The 17,677-nt window shown below is 42.4% G+C and overlaps 3 protein-coding genes across 3 annotated transcripts; 1 reads left to right on the top strand and 2 right to left on the bottom strand.

The window, feature by feature from the left end:
• The first annotated feature begins 5,222 nt into the window (after window positions 1-5,222).
• On the top strand, window positions 5,223-8,862 carry LOC146273047 (netrin-4). Its single transcript, XM_084705806.1, is given in 11 exon segments — window positions 5,223-5,274; window positions 5,428-5,715; window positions 5,718-5,896; window positions 6,000-6,344; window positions 6,597-6,723; window positions 7,040-7,228; window positions 7,447-7,663; window positions 7,784-7,911; window positions 8,030-8,095; window positions 8,187-8,357; window positions 8,558-8,862. Coding segments are annotated over 11 exon segments (1,899 nt in total). The 3' UTR covers window positions 8,695-8,862.
• Window positions 8,863-9,381: 519 nt separating this feature from the next.
• chchd4a (coiled-coil-helix-coiled-coil-helix domain containing 4a) lies at window positions 9,382-11,776 on the bottom strand. Its single transcript, XM_084705256.1, is given in 4 exon segments — window positions 9,382-10,918; window positions 10,921-10,962; window positions 11,062-11,160; window positions 11,594-11,776. Coding segments are annotated over 4 exon segments (492 nt in total). The 5' UTR covers window positions 11,616-11,776; the 3' UTR covers window positions 9,382-10,589.
• A 134-nt stretch (window positions 11,777-11,910) lies between these two features.
• Window positions 11,911-16,602, bottom strand: LOC146273045 (protein transport protein Sec61 subunit alpha-like 1). The gene is made up of 12 exons (XM_084705390.1): window positions 16,464-16,602; window positions 15,514-15,581; window positions 15,348-15,413; window positions 15,122-15,200; window positions 14,752-14,883; window positions 14,481-14,590; window positions 14,243-14,396; window positions 13,955-14,115; window positions 13,650-13,847; window positions 13,286-13,477; window positions 13,115-13,191; window positions 11,911-12,915 (listed from the first exon to the last, which is right to left on the bottom strand). Exons 1-12 carry the CDS (start codon window positions 16,468-16,470, stop codon window positions 12,729-12,731), a joined length of 1,431 nt encoding a protein of 476 aa, XP_084561516.1. The 5' UTR covers window positions 16,471-16,602; the 3' UTR covers window positions 11,911-12,728.
• Window positions 16,603-17,677: the final 1,075 nt, after the last annotated feature.

Raw genomic sequence — 17,677 nt, 5'->3', positions numbered from 1 at the left:
GGCGATTCTAGGATCAGACCTTTAGGGGGGCTCAGCCCCCAATGAGAATGTAACATGGATATAGTGCCTTACAAAAGTGTTAAACCCCCTTGCTAATACATCACTAATTTCACTGATAACAATGAATAGGCTACATTTATTTATTATTTTTCAAAATATTGAATAAATGAAAAAACAAAGAACAGTGTCATGATAAGACATTCCTTTCTTTGAAAATTATTGAGAAGAGAAGCATGACAGAAGCCAATCAAAAAGAAATGAAAAGGCAATGTGCTGTCTTTTGTGCTCTTCTTCATCCTTGTTTTTGTCAGCTACAGTTTAAATTAAATGACAGTTCATCCAAGGCTCTTCTGACTTGGCTCTGGTTGGCTAACCATGTTAACCATTAGTGGTTAGAGAGGATGAGCTCACTCACCAGGGGAACTCAGTCCCACGATCCTATTGGATGACCGCACCAACGATTAACCAACATCTAAGAATGACATTATCATATCAGAGCGCCAGGCCATTTGATGTTCACAGCCCTCCTTGGCCTACGCAGCTTCATTAATTGTTTGCAGCTGCGTAATAAGGCAAAGAGATCAGGCGAAGGAACTGGTTAGAATGAACCAAAGAAAATCTTATAAGCCCCAGTGTCTCTGATGAGGTGTCGGTCCTGCAAACGTAGATGTGCGCAAGGGCTTGGCAGGCGATCATGGTCGCGGCTGAAGCTAGAATGTACCCCTGCTCTTGGGTTTATCAAACATATCTGTGTTTAGAAGTTCTCTGCGGTGGAGCTGATTAGAATCTAACAAGTTTGCCATTGCTTTGATTCACCCTGCACCTCTTCTTCTATGGTCCTTCTTGTCCAGTGGCAGCTGTATCCTCATATTAACCAGCTGGAACACCATCAGCTACAAAACGACCACAATATCCCCCTCCCCACACACACACGCGCACACACACTTCTCTCATCCCTCTTTGCCTCTCTCAACCATGCTCCTTGGCTTCCACCCTAACCTCCCTACTTTAGCCCCCAACCCCACCTCCTGTTTTTACAGGGTCTGGGGTGTTGTGGGGGTCACGCCTGCAAACGTGACTCCATTTTTACAGTAATGAGAGAAGCATGTGCTACTAACTTTAGCTCCTCCTGAGGGCCAGATGTTGGTGTGATCAAACACTGCCCAACTCCCACCCACTCCCACCCCGACCCCGACCACCACCGCCAAACTCCTCTCACAGCTAGGGAGGCCAAACTAACCTTCTTCACCAACAACATACATTCCATCCACAACTGTGTGCCCAGCAGGATGTAAACTACAGGTATTGTGTGTGTCTCCATGCTTTACGATAAAGTTGGGGAAAAGGGAGACTATATCACATTATGTGTATAAAGGTTTCATTTAGAAGGTAAAAAGGTAATCACACCACATCTGGACAAACTCAAATCTGTTCTGCTCACATAAGCGTTTATGGCCAATTGTCAAGTTCTTTACTCTTTTATGAGGGTTCCAAAAACACCTCTGCACTGCTGGAGTGTCACACATGCCAGTTAATGGATGAAATGGACACCCAGTTAGGGCAGAACAGGTCCCACTAACATTGCAATGTTTGTGGATGTGCATTTTCAGAGCGTATGCCAGAGAAAGTGAAATAAAAGGGTGACCCGGGGTGTTTGGGTTTTGGCATGATGTTGAATAAAGATTTAGTATGACCCTATGCCTTGTCCGCCATTTAGAGGGACGCAAATGGTTGGGGTGCATCACAGGTGGATCCTTGACATGCTTGTAAAGCGTTTGCTAGGTGCATGGCGACAGCCCTTAAGTAGGGAATAGAGGTAGACTGAGTACATCTCCATACTCACGGCCAGGGACCCAAAACAGCTGCATCTGCTTTCTTCCCCTCATTTGCCTCATTTCTCACTGTGACTTTTAGGGGGAACTAAAGTCGCATTGAAGCTCAAAGATCAGAAACCATCGGTCACACAAGTCTTCAGTGGACAGGAAACCCTTTACTGATTCAATGTGATTGAGTGCACTGGTGTGTGTGTGAGTGTGTGTAGGTGTGTGTGTGTGACAAGCAGAGAGAAGACATGCAGGTGTGTGTGCATTGTGCATGGTGGTGAACTCTATAGTAAGGCAGTATAGATTTATTGTTATTCTCTAGTCTCTCAGTGTCTTGACTTTTAACCTTTTCTGTCGTCTGGTTGACCTTGTTCAACTTTTGTACAACTTTTGTGATTTACATAACATTCCTGAACATTTACTTTTTCCAATTCTCTCTATCCAGTGGAATTGGTGGAAAAAATGAACACAAATAATAACACAGTACCATATAAGCCAGAGTGGGAAAACAGAAATTGATTCTGTGTAAAAGGTTTCTTTTACACATTGTATGTGGGTGGGACATTCAGTTCAGATATCAGATATGAGTTTCAGCTGCATTCATAAAATACATCACTGCCTCTCAACCAAAACCTATTCAATCAAAACCATGTTTAGAAAAATTCCAACAGTTTCAGATGAGAAAAAAAAGAGATTATAAATCAAAACATGTGTTAGTGTTAATGCACTACTGGAACACACACACACAATGCATTATTACTTTGCCACTCTACCCAATCGTTCCACAGAGGCCGCCTCATCTGGATTTCATCAGTCCCTTGCCTGACAGCATAATCTGTGTCATTTATTCTTTTAGATCAAAGAACCTGTCTGCAATCTAAACCCTTTTAAGACAAACACAAATGCCACTGTACACAACGCTCAAAAGAATGTTGATGCACATGTACACCAACATGTTCATGGTCATGGATTGTCAAAGAGAAGTGTTAAGGAGGCACAAATCATGACAGAGCTAATATTTTGGATCCGAATTCTAACCTTTTCCATTTAAACCCTGCCCAGTTGCATTCTGTAAGGTCCTATTTAGGGAATCTCGGATGTCATGACCCATCTTGTTGAAATATTTGATACTGTTGGCATGGTCTAGCTCAATGGCTCTCTTACACCCTACTGCCCACAGCTCTGTCATGCTATGGTATCTTCAGTGGGCTATAATGATAACAACAGCACTTAATCTGACAAATGATGTGAAGTATTTATGAACGATTTTTCCAATGAAATGATCCCAAATTCCTACTATCTCTACAGGGTGACCAACCCCAGACGTGAAATAATACAGCGTTCACAATCATGCGTATTGCGATCCGTGACGCATATAAAGGAATGTCAGGCGGTCACACAGATAGAACAAAGATACAGCAGCAGAGGCAGAAAGATTTTTATTTGAGTTGACAAGGGTGAGGTGAAGACTGACACCGTTTTCTCGACACATGCATGAATGACCTGCATGAACTAACACTGAAGATTATAGGGGCAGGGGAATCCCTGACCGGCTGACCTCGCTCCCTGACCCAGGCCTCTGTTAAGTCCTGGAAATGAGAGAGAGTAGCAATTAGAACCAGAGTCACAGGAAAGATAGGGGATCTCTGCGGCTTTCCCTCATGAAAATGCCCAATTATCTATTAAAATAATTGGGAAATGCATTATCCTTCCACTTTCTCTGTCACTACAGTGAGAGTATCCACTGTCGACCATGATGTTGTGGATTTGTGTTATCATGTGGGATGTTCACAACAATCGTTTTTATTAGTAGTGGGTTGACACCATCACCCACATTTACTGGGAAGTCAATTAACATTTGACTTTTTCTATTTTCCATCTGAAACAAGCAGTTTAACTAGTTTTTCAAATGTCCTGCTTTATAAAAGTTTTCACAGTCTTGTTAAATCCTGTGGGTGCTTTCAAGTGAGCTGCACATTACGTCAAATGAAACCTCCATTCTGAAATTCTAACTTCACAAACATTTATTTCTAAAATACACAAATATATGTATCAGAGCTATCACAGACTAAAATATAAGAACACCACATGCATACACACAAGCATGTGCACACACACACACACACACACACACACACACACACACTGCTGTCACACACACACACTGCTGTCACACACACACTGCTGTCACACACACACACACACAATATTTCAATCCCACATTCTCTGATTTTATTTCCAAGAGTAAGCCTCACTGTCAAAAAACCTTACAGTGACACAATCACCTGTCCTACATTTGCTTGGGTCCAATGCAACTTATAGCAAATCCCTCACAAACAAGAGTAACACAGTTACCCATAAAATGATTCATGACACATTCTGCAGTTAAAGGGACCAAAGGGATAAACTAAGATGACCCTTGAAAATGATGGGGAGGCCTCAGTGAGGGGATTTATAGGAACAAAGTCCAATTTAATGTGTATATTCAAATTTATGAGCCATTTATCTTCATTGGAATGTAAATCTGAAAAGATATTGTGTTCCACAAACTAGCATCTGCAAAGGAACAGGAATGCATACAATGTACTGTTCATTTGAACATACTGTCATAATGTATGTTCTATGCAAGACAATTATTTACATGCAAGGTGAATATTTGCACTAACATTATGTATTTATTACTGGCTATTGATGTATTGTTGATTACATGACTTGGAAAACTCAAACTTTCAAAACTATCTCAGTGGTTTAAATGGTAGGAGGTAGGTTAACAAAGAATACTCACGCTTGTCGTTGTTTTGGAGTCTGAGTGGAAATAGTTAGTGTGACGACAGATTTAAAGATACATATTTTTGAAGTTAAATTCGGTAATAAATAAATAATAAAAAAATAAATAAAGGCAATACACCAGCTGTCCACAGAGGGCTCTGCATAAATACAGAGCGCTCGCTTATTTGTGCGTTTTTCAGTTGGGTATGTTCCAGGCGCTTGTGTACTTAGCCTCTCCATTAAAAACTGATAATCATGAACACTTAAGCGGAAGTAACAGGATTTATGAATAGATGGAGCTAAACAATAGTTGCATATAAAACCTTTTTAAATGGAAACATCTTCCCTTTTTAACATGCTATTGTCCTGAATATTTTCACTCGGATTATCGAATGGCTTTTAATCAGTCCGACTACGTATTATGGACCACCGACCACAATCAAGACGCTTTCTGTTCGACATTAAAAAGGACTCAATTAAAACATCGATCAGACTAGACCACTGGATACAAATTCCAAGACAGTGATAAGTGCTCATCCCTTGACTAAACAAATATAAACCCAAATTGGCATCAGATAGAAGACTTTGTTATGTAGAATACCTTTGCTGGGAAGTCACCTCAGAATAGAGATGCTTGCAAGTAACTATGCGCTGATCCTCATTGTTATGCACAGCGGAACAGGTGAGTCGCCTATCACACGTCTGGACACTACCATAACATCATCAAATCAATACTGAACATCTCTTACCATTCATCTTAGTTACTTTAGTTTTCATATCATATTTCAGAACTGTATTTTTTCACTGAGCACCTATCTCCATCTGCCCTCTTTAGCCTCCAGGTGTGTGGAACATGCTTGCAGTCCTCCTCTGGGCAACCTAGCCAGTGGTCGGAGCCTCCGCACTCTTTCAGGCTGCTGTGGAAATAGCTCCCAAGACACTCCAGGCCCCTCTCCTCACCACGTCTGCTCTGAGCAACTCCACCCACCTGCCCACATGGCGGACGATTCCTTCCTGTACCCAGACACCTGGTGGAAGTCCAGGGCTAGTGCTGGGCAACAGGATGAGATCCATCTAGACCTAGAGACCAAATTCTTCCTGACCCATGTGATCCTGCTGTTTCATTCCCCCGACCTGCCGCCATGGCCATAGAGCGATCCCAGGATTACGGCCAGACCTGGGAGACGCTGAAACTGTTTGCTAATAACTGCATTCGGGAGTTTGGACTTCCTGACGACAGCAGTCAGGCAGGGTCTCTGTGTACTTCCCGCTACTCCAGTGCCACCACATGCAGCAGAGGGGAGGTAAGAGGCCATTGTGTCTGATGGACATGCTGATTCCTGTAGGTTCTACAATATGTTAATGAGTCAGACGGCATATTGTGACTGTACAGCATGTCTCCCCTAGGTGATCTATCGGGCGCTTGGCCCTGGTGATGGTGGAGTACTTGACCCCTACAGTCCCGAGGCCCTGGCCCAGCTGACTCTGACCAGCCTCCGCATACGGCTCATCAAGGCCCAGGCCTGCCAGTCTTCTTCATCCTCATCTTCTTCCTTGAGCCCCTCTGAGGGACCCACCAACCCTCTCACGGTCGGGAGTGCTTCACCCTCCCAGTCCATATCAGAGTCTTCAGCCTCACCATCCTTTTCCATTTACACCCTACTGGCTAGAGGGACATGCCTGTGTCATGGCCATGCAGAGCAATGTGTGCGACACAATAGCAGCCAGGAGACACCAGAGGACGGCAACATGGTGAGTGATCCATTTCTGTAGAACATTTGATATTCTTTTCACTGTTCTCCATCTCAGTCATGTGGTGCTGATCTATCCGATTGTATATCATGCTGCTGTCGAACTGTTCTTCATGGTGTATGGCTTTGCAAGTGTCTGTTTGTGCTCAAAGACTGCTCTCACTGGAAGGTGTTCTTAAAGACCCATCGCTTGTTGCAGATGCCTGGTAGTGGTTGGTGCATGTGTGTAATGTGATATACACCTGTATTGCAGGTTCCAGGCAGGTGTGTGTGTACTCACCACACAGCAGGGGAGCACTGTGAAAGGTGTGCCCCTCTGTTCAATGACCGTGCCTGGAGGCCAGCCAATGGCAGCAGTGGGGAGCCACACCCCTGCCAGAGTAAGTACTCTGTGCGGGTCAAACTAAAGTCAATATAACAAAGCTATAATACAACTGAACAATAGAACCCTGGTTATTACTCATTGCCTCAGTCCTCTGAACTACTGCATTTTAACTACCTGTCAATTAGACACTTGCTCTTCCCTCATTCTACTCATATCCTTTTGCTAATTGGACGGCCTAATAGCAAGTCACAACTGAATGAGAACAAAGATGAAGAAAACATTTGAACACTTGAATGTTTCAAACATCAAACCTCTCTTACCCCCCTCTCTTTCTCACCTTCTCGCTGACTTCTTCTCTTCCTGCTGGCCAGAATGTGAGTGTCACAGCCACGCAGACAGCTGTCACTTCTCCAAAAGGGCATGGCTCTCCTCAGGGGGTAGGAGCGGGGGGGTCTGTGATAACTGCCGACACAATACAGCTGGGCGCAAGTGCCAGCGATGTCGCCATGGTTACCACCGCCATCCGACCATGCCCCTCAACTCCCCCTATGCATGCACACGTAAGTGAGGACGAGGGATTGGGGTAGCTGGTTTGATATAGGTCTGTTTCCTGTTCAGTTGTCAATGAAAAATGTCTTATCATCACCCCCTTCTGGTAAAGAACTGCATTAGCATTATGGGAAAATGTGTAATAAAGAGGAGATGAGGCTGATAAATGTCTGTTGTTATAACATAAAGGATTATACATAAGAAGTCTCCATCGTTTCCATTTGTCCAGGTTGCAGGTGTGACTCAGTGGGGTCATTGTCAGGCCACTCTGGGCAGAAGGGCCCGTGGTGCCACTCAAGGAGTGGGCAGTGTCCCTGTAAGCCTGGTGTTGGGGGCACCAGCTGCAGCCAATGCCTCCCTGGGTACTGGGAATATGGGGAGGAGGGCTGCAAACCATGCACTTGTCCTCTGAGCTGTGATCCATTCACAGGTCACTGCCTTGACAGGTTAGGTCCAGGCCTCTTACTGTCCAAAGCAACAGTGATTGCATTCTCACTGTATAATCATGTCCTACAGTACACAGTTGACTGCACATTGACCCCATACCCCCATTTTCACTTCATCAGCTTCAGGAATAACCAGGTTTTTAACGTGCCCATTGGTGGAAAGATTCCTGATGTGGACATTTTGACGACTAATGAGGGTACGGCTTTGCGGCCAAAGGAGCTTGCCGTCTCTGCGCTGCATTACACAGGTAAGCAAGCAGTGTGTAAACAAACATGATAAATATAATATGGCTAATGTACATTTGCTGTATGTTTATCTATGATTACGCTTTTAAAAATAAGAACAATTCATTTGACGGTTAACAGGGAAATGTAGCTGTAAGGAGAAAAAACTGAGTGTATCTGACCTTTGTAAGACCAAACATGACTATGGTAAGACAGTTTAAATAAAATACATTGAAGGTCAAATGTTCTGTTTGAGTTGTACAAATACTTATACATGATTGGATTCTGGTTGTGGCAGTGATCAAGGCCAGTGTTTTATCTGCTCATGACAAGGGGAGCCACGCTGAGGTTCAGGTCAAAGTTCGCAAGGTTCTGCGATCAGGACGGGTGACTCTGTCCCAGGGCACTCTTAGCCTCTTTCCCTTGTCTTGGACCAGCCGAGGGTGCACCTGCCCCATCCTAAACCCAGGTAGTCCAACATTAAAGCAGAAACAAATTTCAGTAAACATCTAATAGTGCAAATTGTCTTTTTCATGCTAGATGTCATCTGTAACTAGTAATATGTAACCATTACCCAGTTATGATACATCTGGAATAACAATGATTCAAGAACATAACACAACAATTCCAAACTAGCCCAGGCCAATCCTGTCCATCTCTTTTACCCAGGTGTGGAGTACCTACTGGCAGGCCCTGAAGAGGCTGGGACGGGGCGACTGCTGGTCACCATGCAGAGTGTGGTGGTGCCCTGGTCCCCTCAAATAGGGGTTCACATAGCAGAGGGCCTCAGACACAGCTGCCCATGACCAATGAACTGTTCACACCCTGGACACAGAGGGGCACTCAGAATAGAGATGGACTGTAGTAAAACTGATTACTACGCTAATAGGACTGCATTTCAGGTGAAGGTCACTGGCTACCACTTTTCCCAATGTGAACATTCTGCCATTCTGTAAACGTGATGAGATGAACTCCAGAATGAAGTGAATATGAAAGGTGGTTCCACGACTCATCTCTCAGACATTGGCAGAAATTATATTTTCTGGAATCCAATGAATGCTAGCGTAGTTAAACGTGGTCACTTAAGTGTGAACTACAACACATAATGAACCTGGAATGCAGGATTGATAGTTTTTTCAAACATTTAGTTTAAAAACAATATAATTATATAGCCTACAACTAAACATATTAACTACAGGATTCACATGCCAACTTGGATTTGCCTCAATACATTTTGATAATGTTCTAGATGCACAGCACTTCTGAATATATATAAAGAATTTTGCTAAAAAACCTTCATGTAATTTTCTACTTAAACACTTTAAATAAAATGTAACATCTTAATACAATGGGGAATATGTTTTTATTACCCTCTCTGGAACAAATCACTATCTAGACACACTAACATAAGTAATAGAAATCAAATAACATATAGTTAAGCATTCTGTTGAATCTAGACAGGGAAAAAGGATACTAGTGCATTGAGGCTTAAATCATGTTTGAATACATTTAATCATTTAGCAGACGCTCTTTATCCAGAGCGACTTACAGTAAGTACAGGGACATTCAACCCCGAGGCAAGTAGAGTGAAGTACCTTGCCCAAGGACACAACGTCATATGGCATGGCAGGGAATTGATCCGACAACCTTCTGATTACTAGCCCGACTCCCTCACCGCTCAGCCATCTGAGTGAATTCTGTAGACAGCTAAACAAGATTTAGGCCATAAGTACACCAAGGATTGTACAAAAGCAGTTTCAGACCAACACATAGCTCCAATGGCTCCACAGAGGTTCACCAGACGTTTCTTCAGAAGAGGACTATAAAATGAAGGGACAAAATAATTCAACATCACTTTCATTGATGTAATGTGATGTAGAATTATTCTGTATATTGTGAGGTCTCCTTTTGATCAACTCAAAATCCAGTTCAATTTGTTTATGATTTTGGAAAAGATTGCATAGATATTTCATAATTTCATAATGTCTTTTTAATTATAGAAAATTATAATCCAAAAGCCACTGGAACAACAAGATGTGTTAAAACCTGAGCCAAGAATAAACTAAAAGATTAAGTACAAGGTATACATACACACAGACTATCATATATTTTTGCAAATGAGATGAAAAGGGATAGTTTGCCATTACAATCTTTGGTATGCTGATAGGTAATTATCATGATTAAGCTTTGGGGTATTGACACTGCAAGCTTAAGTTAAGTGACACTAATGCAGTCTGAGCAGTTACACTTACAGTAGGTTACACATCACCAGTGTAGCATTAATGATCAATGGCACAGAATCAACTCATCTGATTTGTAGCAGGACAATACACTACAAAACCCTGTAATGGAGAGACCTTAGTGAAATCCACCCAAAACAAAGAAGCTCTCATCTTAAATCATCACTGTTGGGACTTTAAGTGCTCCCCAAGCTTAGAATACAATAGCTTAAGAAAAACAATTATTTTTTCTTTAAAAAGTATCTTTCTTTTGATCATCCCCCTTGTCTTCATGACTTGTCCCTTCATTAACAAGATCTTCCTTGAGGCTGGGGTGTGTCTCTGGTTCTCTGCCCTTGTGACAAGATTTGAACCTAGAGGGCAAGTTTGGAGTATCCGACCTCACACAGAGAGAGAGCCTTCTGTAAGGCAGTTAATCTTTTACAGAGAGACAGAGAGCCTGCAGATGGTGATGCATTGTTTTAGCTGGTAGCTTGGCTGTCTGTGGATGGCATATTGTCAGATGGGCCTGATTCAGATGGGGATTCAGATGGGGCTGGGGCAGAGTCAGTGGAGGGGGCTGAGGGAAGGCCAGTGTCCTCAGTTGGTGCAGTGGCATCAACCCCTCCCTGAGGGGGGCTCTCGTTCTCATCCTCCTGGGGATAAAGCTCAGGGTATTTCTGCATGCACTCCTGCATGTTCCGGAAATTGTCGATACACTCAGAACCCTTAACTTCTTCATTGCTGTAGTGGAAACAGGAGAAGGCCTCCTTGAACTGCTGACCACAGGGCCCACTGGCCATGCCCCCAGGCACGGGCAGTTCCAGTTTACATCCCCATTGGGCAGGATCAAACCTATAGAAATAGAAAAACAGACCACACACACTCAATGAACTAGTCGTGATGCTATGAGATACTGAACAACATAAAAGCATCTATTAACACTCTACTAACCATGGTCTTCATAGGGGTCATTAGGGTCATCAGCAATGAGCTCAGCATTGCTTGGCATCTCATGGTCTTCTTTAGTTACAAAGATAATACGATCTTTTCCTGGAGGGGAGAACACATGTATCTAAGAATGGCTTCGGTCATTCTCCAAGGAAAACTTGACATAAACATAATACTAACACCTTTGACAGAACCACAAGACAGAGGATAAAACATCAATAGCCCAATGTAGCTCAATCCGTGACTGCTGTAAATGCTGACAACGACTCACGACTCTAGACTCAAATTTAGCTTGGCTATTTTACTTGCTAAACCCGATTACAAAGAAGTTAAAATAGCAAAACGATTACGGTTAAGGCAATCGTAGATCATGGCTAGATAGCAAGGTTGCAAGCTCAAGCGACAGGGTAATGTGACACCGCGAGAAATTGAAATAATGCCATGATGCTAACTTGAGCTAGCTAGATCTCGTAGTCATGACATGACATTGGGGAAACGCATGGAATGAATGACAAGCCAGCACCGTAACACTTACCCTCTTGCTTGCAGTAAGACATGTTTGCAAAGGTTGGTATCTGTCGGCCCACGTTATATATTCACAATGGCACGATTCTTAAAATAATGTAATTAACCATCAATGTTAAACGACATTCATTCGTGATTTGTCGGTTTCCGACAGTTCGAGCTGCCCGGTTACCCCCCTGACCTAATGCTACTTTCAGTCGCGCAGCGATGACGTCAGATTAGAGTCAGCGGTTGTTCAACACACACCAGCTATTTCTACAAAAGCCTAGTGAGAAAGCCACGTTGATTTATAACTTACCATTTGAATTGATAACACAACTTCAAAACTGTTGGAAAAAATCATTTTAATAATACAATTATGTCCAATACAGAAAGTAAGAACCAAAAACGAGCCCCCATTCTTTCCCTACCAAACCCACCCTCAACCAACCACATCAGGCAGTTTTTGCAGCGATTCAGTCTGGGACTAAAAAAGTGGACTACACAGACACACACTTCCCTTTTAGGACCCAGACACAGGACATTGTGCCCTTGATAAGACCAGCGTGAAAACAAGTATTTCATGATTTAAAACATCAATATAAATGAAAACCAACTAAGCTTTTTGGGAGATTCCTTGAGCCATTTCAGAAATACATGTACAAGTATATTTCATGTAATGCATTCTAATAACATTCTCTTAAAACCCCATGTGCAGCTTTCAATGACCTGAAATGAACATGGCTTTTTTCACTCTCCAAAAATGAGTTTAAACACTAACTCCATCAGATGGTGACTAGATGGTTAAATGTCAGCAAACTAAGCCTGAGGTATGTCAACGACAATCTCAGACCTTTACGCTTTTCACCATGCTTCAGAAGATAGGACAGTCGGTAGCCTGGATGGTCTGATGAAGAGAGGAGGGTAATAAAAAGAGGCAGAAGAAGCTTCATGCTGAACACTGGGACAAGCTGCTTATTTCCACTCCCAAATAAACCCAGCCTGTATTGAAACCTTGAGGGCTACTGGGAACACATTAGTGGCTGAGAACAAGCACACTTCCCAGGACAAGAATGTATTGATTGTGCGCATTTAACAAAATGCTAAATAAAATAATTTGAAGAATGGAGGCATGTGTCTGTTGTATGTGTTAAAGGAGGTGCTTTCTAGAACAGTAGAGCTCCCATGCTGCCCATTTCACTCTGCTCCTTGACGAAGATCTCAAAGTACTGGTAGATGATGGTGACAGCCAATAGGATTCCAGTACCAGAGCCAATGGCACCCAGGAAGTCTGCCATGACAGACAGCCCTCCTATGCATAAACCTCCAAATGCAGCAGCAGTAGGGATGTACCTGCAATTAAAACGTTTTAATGTGACAAGCTATTTAAGAGGGGAAAGATCTATTAAATAATCATTATTATAATTATCATATGTTTATTGAAGCTGTAATCTCTTGCTTTGTAGTCAAATCCTCTACCACTGACCTATATCCAATGCAACATTTCAACTGTAATATATAAGTAAGAGTCTGATGATGTATTCATTCTTACCTGTTGAGTTCATGAACCATGGAGGTCTCCCTGTGTCCCCTCATCACCATCTGCTGTTCCTTCAGCTGCTTGGCCACCTGTCACACCCAAACAGCACGGTTAAGAACTCGGATCACCCCATAAGATAAGGCGTATTAACCGAAGCATAATCAGAACTTGTGATGTGCTTACATCTTTGGCAGAGGACCCTGACACCTCGATCCAAGTCTTGGAGAAGAAGGCGCAGGATCCCAGCATGAAGACGATGTAGATGACAGCATGGACCGGGTCATCCAGGACAGAGCCAAACGACTCCGGGGGAGAGAGGTAGTAGCAGAGACCAGCCACCGGGTAGGCACGGGCTGGGCCTCCACTAGAAGTGTCCTGAACACCAGAGCACACACAAGTCAGTTAGTCATCTACATTTAGTCATGACGTAAAGCGTTATACCTTACAACTAAACCAGTTAGTAATAGTGCTGAGTAAAAGGTAAACATTACATTTGTATAACGGCCACTTATGCAGTAATATTCAGCCACTCAAAATAGATACTTACAGACCAGGTCCCCAGCAGGTTAACTATGAAGTTGCCACTAAACCGAGTCGACAGCATCTGAGAGATGACGTACAGATTGGACACAAGGGCAGACTGGAGGATGATGGGAATGTTGGAGGTGTAGAACAGCTTGATGGGGTAGGTGTTGTACTGTCCACGGTAGCGGGCTGACTTAATGGGCAGATCCACTCTGAAGCCCTAGAAGAAGAGGACAGAATGGTTCCCTTATTTCATTCACAAGACCTCATTCTTCACCCAGTGGTTTGAAAAGCAGGCTACATCCACCAACTGAGTTGTCAACTGACCTGGAAGTATATGACCACGGCGAACACGAAGACGGTGGCAATGAGGTTCATGAGGTTGGGCAAGTTCTGTCTGTAGAAGGCCTCCCTCAAGGCACGCACCTTGTCTGTCCTGGTGGCCAGCAGATGGAAGAGAGCAATGATGGCTCCTTCAAACTCAGTACCTGAAACATCAAACACACAAGGTGATGATTATTAAAAGGAAAACGTTATCTACATCTTTGTTTGACACTATTTTAGGTTTGTTTGGGTGCCTTAACGAGATCCCATCAGTCGACAGGCTGTACAAACCTCTGCCAGTGTTGACAGTAGTGGGGCTGAAGGCCTTCCAGACAATGGTCTCACAGATGTTGGTGGCGATGAACAGGGAGATACCAGAGCCCAGACCATATCCCTTCTGCAGCAGCTCATCCAGCAGCAATACAATCAGACCGGCAACAAACAGCTGGACAGGACAAGAAAAGGACCTTAAGAGTTCTGAATGATACATGGTCAATGCTAATGTTCAGGTTTGGTTATGGGTTCTAACCTGAATGATGATGAGCAGGCAGATCCCAGCACCCATTTCAGAGGGGTCTCCATACATGCCAGTCATCACGTACACAATGGCCTGTCCAATGGTGATGATCATTCCGAACACTGCAGGGCACAATGTAGGTTGCATTCATGTACAGATCAGGGAAAGTATAGGTCTAGCATCCTTGTACAGCTATAACAGACTCTCAGTCTATAGTAAGTTAAAGTGGGTGCTTGTGTGGATGATGGCATTTGAAAGTGAAAGGGTTGCACAGAAGACCTACATTTCTGAGCTCCATTGAACAGAGCTCTGTCCTTTGGGGTGTCACCAACTTCAATGATCTTGGCTCCTGCAAGCAGTTGCATGATGAGCCCCGAAGTGACGATGGGTGAAATACCCAGCTCCATCAGAGTACCTACAAGACAAAAAGGAAGGGAGAGAAAGAGACACTCACATATGCTGAATTCTACCAAGCTCCTGTCCAACTTGTATCCAAAGCATCATACAATGCAGGGAATCATTTGAACCTGCAACTTCTTAAACTGCTGTCAAGTGCTCTAACCACTGAGCTACACCCTCACTAAACCCCAACATTACAGTTAGCTCTTGAATCAAACGGGACATCATTTTAAGAAAGAGCCCATGGTACACACCTCTGTTGGAAGCCAAGATTACTCTCATCCAGTAGAAAGGATCTGCTGAGTCTGATGACATGATGCCAAAGAGAGGAATCTGAAGGAGAAATAAGAGTGAACACACCAGCCCTTTAGTGTCTCAATGACTAGCAACCTGCAAACAGACTTCCAGACAACAATAACTTGTACACAAGTAATGGCAAGTAAAAGCATTCACTGTTGAGCTGAACCCAGCATATATTACCTGGCAGCACACCAGGAAGATGAAGAGAGTAATGGCAGTCCATAGTACTTTTTCCCTAAATTGAATCTGTAATTATATGGAAAAAAGGGGATGTTAGATAATTAAACTCCAGATACAATGAGCTACATTTGGAGAGCTTGTACACATTACTACCCCCAGACTGTACCTTTCTTTCTGGTTTCTGGATCTCAGGTAAGACCGCACAGAAGGGCTTTATTACTTCCAAAAATTTTACTAAAGAGAAAAAAAGCTTGTTAACATTTGCCAATTCCAAAAGTATGTAACTGAAGTGAAATGTATAGTACTAGCCTAGTTTTTGACTTTTCCATTAAACAAATGGTTACATTAGAACCACGTCCCTCAATCTATTTAGTTGAAGGCAAAAGGGATATAGGAATGTCGGCTAGCCCAATATTACATTGGATAACATAACAAACACATTTTTAATTTTAATTAGTTATATAAAAACGGAAGAGAATGACAAGCTATTGTTTTTAAATTACAGATATCAACAATTGAGTGTCACCTAGCTAGTATGCTAACGTTTTCAGCCGAGTTGTGTCTCTGCAGCGCTAGCGACCAGTTAGCTAGCTACCCTCAAACATACTGTCATAGACTCACTGTTATACAAGTAAAATCAACACAACGTTCAGATTTTGACTGTGTCAAACTTATTTTTTTCGGTAATTGGCTCTGACAAACTGGGTGAATGGGATAATGCAAAGCAACTAACTCAGCTGTGGTTTATGCTACCATTGAGTAGCCACCCACTTTGCTTTGGCAGATTAGTTTGGTGCTGGCTAGCTAGCAGCAACCCCTGTTGTATTGCATTGTCTAGCGTGCCAACTTGATATGTCAATGACAATGATGGCGATAACGTTAGTGAGTTTAGTGAGGTACACAGCATATTATTTGTGTCAGTTAACTGGGTAGTTGCTCAAATGTTATTAGCAAGTAATAACCAGGGCCTGACAATCAAATAGCCAGACTGGCTACCTTTACTGATAGCTAGGAAGCTAAATGTCTATTCATACGCCAATGCAAACAGTTAAAGCGTATTTTTAACGTATACATTCTGTTGAATAGATGTACATGTCTATTAAGAAGATTACTTACTGCCCATGGTGTCGTTTGTCCGATTCCTAATATGTTAATGGTGCCACTTAGAAGGATCAGCACGGTTTGTGTGGCACCATCCAGCCGCTCCACACCGAAAAGAAAGCTCTGTAAAAGACACGTCACCAATGAAGCTGCTACTACACGTCAGATCTTTGAGGATCTTCTGTTTTTGAGCAATCATCACCATCCACAAGATCCCAAGCAACGTCTCAATGAGTTGGCCGATTTCAGCTAATTAAATCAATCAAAACACAATAGGAGCATGTTAATAAAACAAATAAGTTGTTTAGAAATGCATGAATATGCAATAATTCTTTGGAACTTTATAAACTTTGGACCTGCACCAGATATGAGGAACAAATGCGCTTGATTCGATTTTCATCAATGCATGCATTTATTCCAGTGTGTAAACGTGTTTAAACACGCTCATATGCATTTTCTGCAAAAGAGAAGCTGTAATAAATGAATACATAAATCAAACGTTTCAGTCCTCTTGCAGTCAGGGGGAAATTTCTGAAAACAATTACAAATAAGATTTATACAGTAGGCATTGTTGTCTGCTCAATGCCAAGAGACATGAAGACAATCAGTTGCTCATCGAGACTTGCCAATTTGTTTCAAATCCTTCAGTAAGTAGGCTATTCTTTGCCACTAGAGATCAGTATTATACCAGTGATGATCCACCAGTTACAGCAGGTAATGTACGTAGGGAACCACTGTCATTACCCTACCCAAAAAGGTCAAATAATATTTTTATTATATTTTGTATAGACTCGAAAATGTATTTATGTAGACATAAATTATATACTATAGATAGAAATATTAGTTTTGTTTAGTTGAGTTTGGAAAAATGAGCCTGGAATTGTATGCAAAAATTAAGACATAACAATTATTTATCCACAGACATATTTTGGGGACAGACAATTCTAAAGATCTAATCACCTACTGTATCTCCTGAATTCTTTCTCATTGTTGATTATATTTCGAATGAAACATGGAGCATCTAAATAATAATTAAAAAACTCATTGCCTCTGAGTGCACAATGGACCCATATAAAACCCCTGAAGGAAAACCCCAAAACACCTTATACAAGACAGAAAGGGGTGAAACCCATTTACTGAAACACAACTGAGTAGTGGTTGGAAGTGTTATTTAATAGTTATTTTCTTGGATGTCCTGTTATATTGCAGGATATGCATTGTGGTTGTCG

The sequence above is a fragment of the Hypomesus nipponensis genome, chromosome 9, assembly GCF_054491055.1.
Source record: "Hypomesus nipponensis isolate SF chromosome 9, ASM5449105v1, whole genome shotgun sequence".
NCBI classification, from domain to species: Eukaryota; Metazoa; Chordata; class Actinopteri; order Osmeriformes; family Osmeridae; genus Hypomesus; species Hypomesus nipponensis.
Note: the sequence above shows the minus strand (reverse complement) of the source record. Positions and strands in the feature narration are given on the sequence as shown.